At 40.9% G+C, this 6,492-nt stretch overlaps 1 protein-coding gene across 1 annotated transcript; it reads right to left on the reverse strand.

Moving 5' to 3' along the window:
* Positions 1–634: 634 nt before the first annotated feature.
* LOC139975099 (cytoplasmic protein NCK2-like) lies at positions 635–6,492 on the reverse strand. The gene is made up of 3 exons (XM_071982729.1): positions 6,108–6,492; positions 5,183–5,987; positions 635–2,660 (listed from the first exon to the last, which is right to left on the reverse strand). Exons 2-3 carry the CDS (start codon positions 5,927–5,929, stop codon positions 2,424–2,426), a joined length of 984 nt encoding a protein of 327 aa, XP_071838830.1. The 5' UTR covers positions 5,930–5,987; positions 6,108–6,492; the 3' UTR covers positions 635–2,423.

Below are 6,492 nucleotides of genomic sequence, written 5' to 3' on the forward strand. Positions count from 1 at the left end.
TTCTTGAGATATCGTGTTTACAAGGTTATCACAATTTGACCCCTGGTGACCCCAAATGACCTTTTACCTCCTCTAAAAGCAATAGGCTTCTTCTACTCTATGTAGTACACCTACTCATCAAATATAAGATTGGTCCAAACTTTGCTTCTTGAGATATCGTGTTTACAAGAAAGGCGTCACACACACAAACACACGCACACTCATCTGCCTGCATGACTGCATAGGTTACGATTATCATCGAAACCAAAATGGTGTACATTAAAACTTTCAGTTACAAGACTGTATCTTAGCCCCCCCCCCCCGTTTACTCACTTGGGGATGAAAGTGTACATCCCCCATTTTTCTGAACTTACATAACACTGCAAAAATATTGTGGCGAGGTGACATACTTTTTCTGGGGCGGATGCACCAATGCCCGAAGCCCCCTCTCACATGGGGAGTTGGATTCAATGACCCCATGCAGGGTCACACCCCTCCCTTATAAAATTATGTCAACCGTGCTACAGCTTTACGTGAGTGGTCTGCATACAAAAGTGGCCCGAGGACGATATTTCAGCAACCCAAACGAAGTTACGAATTTATTTATATCGTTCAAAACACGCGTGTACATGTATATCATTTAAGACAAAATAGGTTGTACTTATTCCTTCAGATCAATTTATTTAAAACAGAAGATGAACACAAACATAATGAACGGATTTACGATTTGATGCCTTTTGCATTGACTTTACACACAATTACAGTTGAAACACAGATAACATGTAGTCAGTATACCAACCCCCTACCACTCTCCTCTTGCTAACCCTACACTCAACCCCGGCCACCCTACCCATCACCTTCTATCACAAGAATCGCCGAAGTGATTTAAATATGCTAGAACAAATGAACTGATGGACACCTATTCTCAAAACTTCAGTTTTATTGTGTTATTCTTGTAGCATTCACCTTCACTTAGACGTTCAGTTGTCTCTTTTGACACTTCTCAAATGTCTAAAACAACTTGGATGGCCAGAATCTCAAAGAAAGCACTTTTGAAAATTTCATCTGAAATTTGCGGCTGATACAGACGAAGACTTATATACATATACATTTAGAGGAGACAAATGCGGAAACATCATATTTTATGTGGGAATGTTTTATGGCAAAGTAATGAACGATGTAACATATACTTGAAAATAAAATAAATTGGTTAATGAAATGTATGTTTAACAATGAGTTCTTTCACATTTTTTTTCGGTCAGGGTTGTATCTGAATGGAATGCCCTTCCACAATCTGCCATTGATGCTACCAGTATTAATCAGTTCAAGGGACAGCTTTGGACAGATTTCTGCAATGTAGGGGAGTTAGAAGAGCTGAGCTCTCTCTCCCTTCTTCATCCCACACTACATCTGTCTAGTGATGAGGCGTGGGATACAGGTGAATACAGGTGAATATCATGAGCAGTCAAAGTGTAACGCGATTTGCATGGAACGCCAAAGATTCTCTAGCAATGGATGACACAGTACTGACAGATAACGTTCATAAACATATAGTTGATGTTAACCTGTTTGCTGCCGTTGTATAGCAATGTGTACACAACAGCACCAAGCAGATTTAATGTACCAGTTTACAACATGCATTTATCTCCCAGCAAATATTAATCATATTTGGTGAGCTATGTAGCGTTCCATAGACTTGCCATATTACGGTATAGCACTAGCATATGAAATCTCGGTAGTTTCCGTAGGTAGTTCCCCTTTGTAATTATGCGAATCTGTTGCATGGTTACGGCCAATATCAGTCATTATCTCATATTATGTAGTAAAGTTAACCTTGAGATTTTGGTAAAATCGTTTGATACACTTGCATCTGTCATATTACAGGTCGGCAGCTAACTATAGCTGTTAATGAATAGCCTATAACCACTTCAGCCCGATAATTATATGCAAAAAGAGCTAGGCTATAGGTTAAGGCTAAGCACACAGATATTATGCCACTTTTTAAATTGGTTGGTTCCCCTTCCCAACTCAGAATTCCTGATCATAGGCCTATCTTTACTCCTTCTGTGTGGGGCGGGATAAGGGAGCAGGGTTTGTGAGTGTGTGTGTGTGTGTGCGGGGGGGGGGGGGGGGGGTTGACTTAAAGTTCATATTACATGTATGAGTTTTTCTGATGGAGCAATCGATAGTAATGTGACCCTTTTCATAACGTGAAACAATTACACCCTTTGGAAATATACACTAAATATCAACGACATCTCAGAATGTTTACGGTGATAAATAACGGTTATAACTTTGAGCGAATATATATAACTATAAAAAAAGTCATAATAACAATTTTCAGCTTTCAACCTTTTTCTTAAAGAAAAAAGAAATCAATATATTTGGTTCAAATCTGATAGACTTGTTAACAATAATATTCCAATGAATAAGTTCTCACTTTCTTAACGACCACCTTGGTTGGGTCTTTCAACAATGTGATGAAGAAAAATCTGTCGGCCAATAATTTCGCGGTCGTTGTGGTCGATGTGTATCGGATGTGTACTGTAGTGATCAACAATAGATTCAAGACTATCAAAGAATTTGTTGTCAATCTCGTACCCACGTAGAGATGTTTTTATCAGAATATTTAACGGGTCACTATTCTTGCCATAGGAAACAGTAGCTGCGAAGTCACCAGGCTGAGAAAAAAATAAGCAATATGCAAAAAATAAAAGAATAAGTTATTTGATCATATTAAAAAGAAGAGATAAAAACTATAATGTCCGTGCATGAATGATGTAAACAACAGCAAAAAATTATTATTTTGTAATGAAGGCATTGTTAAATAATAATAAATATAAAATATCACCCCCCCCCCCCCCGCCCCGAATAAAATAAGGTGATGACTCCAAAAAGGGGACCCTATGACATAATTCTCTCGAAGGACCCGAAATGGCTCTTAGTGCCACTAACTTTATTTATATATGATAATTGAAAATACACTAAATGGAATAGAGTGAAAATTAAATTGTTGCAGAGAGAACGAGAGGATCAAAATTGTTCGGACCTAGGAAAGAAACAAACTCGACTGCGAGAGACATCTTGATGGAGGTAATGAAGTGAACAATCATAAGGTATGTATCCATATATCTATATCTATCCATTCATCCAGCCATATCTCCATCCATCAATCCATCCATCCATCCATCCATCCATCCATCCATCCATCCATCCATCCATCCATCCATCCATCCATCCATCCATCCATCCATCCATCCATCCATCCATCCATCCATCCATCCATCCATCCATCCATCCATCCATCCATCCATCCATCCATCCATCCATCCATCCATCCATCCATCCATCCATCCATCCATCCATCCATCCATCCATCCATCCATCCATCCATCCATCCATCCATCCATCCATCCATCCATCCATCCATCCATCCATCCATCCATCCAGCCAGCCAGCCAGCCAGCCAGCCAGCCAGCCAGCCAGCCAGCCATCCATCCAGCCAGCCAGCCAGCCAGCCAGCCAGCCAGCCAGCCAGCCAGCCAGCCAGCCAGCCATCCATCCAGCCATCCATCCAGCCATCCATCCATCCATCCATCCATCCATCCATCCATCCATCCATCCATCCATCCATCCATCCATCCATCCATCCATCCATCCATCCATCCATCCATCCATCCATCCATCCATCCATCCATCCATCCATCCATCCATCCATCCATCAATCCATCCATCCATCCATCCATCCATCCATCCATCCATCCATCCATCCATCCATCCATCCATCCATCCATCCATCCATCCATCCATCCATCCATCCATCCATCCATCCAGCCAGCCAGCCAGCCAGCCAGCCAGCCAGCCAGCCAGCCAGCCAGCCATCCATCCATCCATCCATCCATCCATCCATCCATCCATCCAGCCATCCATCCATCCATCCATCCATCCATCCATCCATCCATCCATCCATCCATCCATCCATCCATCCATCCATCCATCCATCCATCCAGCCAGCCAGCCAGCCAGCCAGCCAGCCAGCCAGCCAGCCAGCCAGCCAGCCAGCCAGCCAGCCAGCCATCCATCCAGCCATCCATCCATCCATCCAGCCAGCCATCCATCCATCCATCCATCCATCCATCCATCCATCCATCCATCCATCCATCCATCCATCCATCCATCCATCCATCCATCCATCCATCCATCCAGCCAGCCAGCCAGCCAGCCAGCCAGCCAGCCAGCCAGCCAGCCAGCCAGCCAGCCAGCCAGCCAGCCATCCATCCAGCCATCCATCCAGCCATCCAGCCAGCCATCCATCCATCCATCCATCCATCCATCCATCCATCCATCCATCCATCCATCCATCCATCCATCCATCCATCCATCCATCCATCCCTTCATTCATTCATTCATCCATCCATCCATCCATCCATCCATCCATCCATCCATCCATCCATCTATCCATCCATCCATCCATCCATCCATCTATCCATCCATCCAGCCAGCCAGCCAGCCAGCCAGCCATCCATCCATCCACCATCTATATATATATATATATATATATATATATATATATATATATATATATATATATATATATATATATATATATATATATATATATATATATATATATATATATGTATATATATATATATAAATATATATTTATATATATATATATATATATATATATATATAAGTTTGGTTGGTTGGTGTCTATCCGGTGGACAGAGCGAAGTATAGGTGAGAATTAGTTGAGACTAGTGGAACACTATAGTAGTTGTTACTCAAGAGTTTCACGCGTTAAGCGATCATCAGACAACTGATCAACATTATACCTCACTTACGAGTGTTACATTAGCAATTTGTGAAGAGTTCATGGAAATTTTAGTCTTCCTTTTCTAGCTAATCGTGAGATTATCTGACATGTCTGTGTTTTATACTAGGTCCAACCACTTTCGTTAACAGGCCTCTAGATAAAGGCCTACTGATGTTAAAAGACGATTTCTCAACAACAAGATGTTAATATATGATTTAAAATCGACACTGATGAAAATTTTCATTAAATGGTCGTTTAACATAAAAAAAAAATTATTCTTTAATGCTTCCAGGGCATTCAGGCTAATTTTTTAAGTGATATGACTTTGCCACGCTTTTTATGCGCTGCAAAAATAACGTATATACAGGTTCATGTTATACTTACTTGTGCAGCGGGCCTTATGAGGTAATGGTTCGGTACATTGCATATACGATTCATGAATACTTTGGCTTGACTTCTCGTGCAATCATGATGATACCAAGACCAACCAAGTAGAACTGTAGGCAAGTCTACTCGTTCATCTAGTCGATCTTTTGGTACCTTGCCGATCCTACCCGATTTATTCCGTCCTATCCAATAAGTATCCGTCGTATTCGGTCGCTTTATAATATCGAAACACTCAAAGGCTGAGAAAGGTAATTCACCTGGAGCATCGGTATTATAAGAGTTCAATGCTTGCACGGTAAACTGGTATGTCAATGCGGTCTCGCCCTCAAATGTAAAATCTTCTTTAACGAAATCGCCAGGAAACCATCCCTCTCGGTCACCACAGATTCCATTAAACCATCCTTTGGGGGTTTTATCTGTAATCTCGATGATATCGCCGACTGTTAGACGTAACTCTGTCGATTCCACAGGTACGTAATTTTCAATAGCCGTGCCTATATTCCGAAGTTGGGGACTTTCGTGCCTGTCCTTGACATAAGCTTTCGGAACAAATCCATATTTTCCCGCCACGTCGTAAACGAAAAACAGCTTCCGTCTATTTCTAGGTACAATCTCATGCTTATTCAATAGGACAAACAGACAATCTGTTCTGAAAGATAGTCCAAGGATTCGATCCTGTGCTTTATAGTTTTTAACTGCTCGAAGTACTACATTATCTTCTTCTCCAGCTCCTCTCTCCGCCATGTTTGCCTCGTTTACATTTGAAAGTTAAATTAAACACTTGACTTTCATTAATTTCATTCTGAGGGAATAAAATGATATTAATAGTGAATTAATGATAATTATGATGATAATGATCATAAAAATAATACCAATCATACCAATAATACAGTCTTAAGCAGAAACGGTAATATTTACTTACCTTTAGACGGTAATGATCGGTTGTTTCATGCTATCGGCTCTCGCTAAAAGGGGAAAATGGATATGTTTCCTTCTTCTGTATGCCTATTTAAATAAGGAGTACACAATCATCTGGTTAATGTCGTCTTCATAAATACTATCAAATCCAAAACAAAGAATACAAAAGAGTGAATGTGGGTGTGTCCTATCCTGCAAACAATGCCTCAACGAGATTGAAGGCTATTATGACTGACCTATGCCATACACAACAGTGTGATAGGCCTCATACTAAACTATAAACTTTAGGTTGAATAAGTCAAATCTCGTATCTGCCACTTAACACTGGTGATTGCAGGATACTTCCTTCTACAACTTTCATGCTTCATCGGACTAGCGAACAAAAATAT

This window comes from Apostichopus japonicus, chromosome 10, assembly GCF_037975245.1.
Source record: "Apostichopus japonicus isolate 1M-3 chromosome 10, ASM3797524v1, whole genome shotgun sequence".
NCBI classification, from domain to species: Eukaryota; Metazoa; Echinodermata; class Holothuroidea; order Aspidochirotida; family Stichopodidae; genus Apostichopus; species Apostichopus japonicus.

Bases quoted from the DNA above. Each gene is read 5' to 3' on its own strand.
- LOC139975099 (XM_071982729.1), bottom strand. From the start codon at position 5,929: ATGGCGGAGAGAGGAGCTGGAGAAGAAGATAATGTAGTACTTCGAGCA. The intron at 2,661-5,182 runs GTAAGTATAACA...TTTTTTTCTCAG, and splicing joins TCATAAGGCCCGCTGCACAA to CCTGGTGACTTCGCAGCTAC.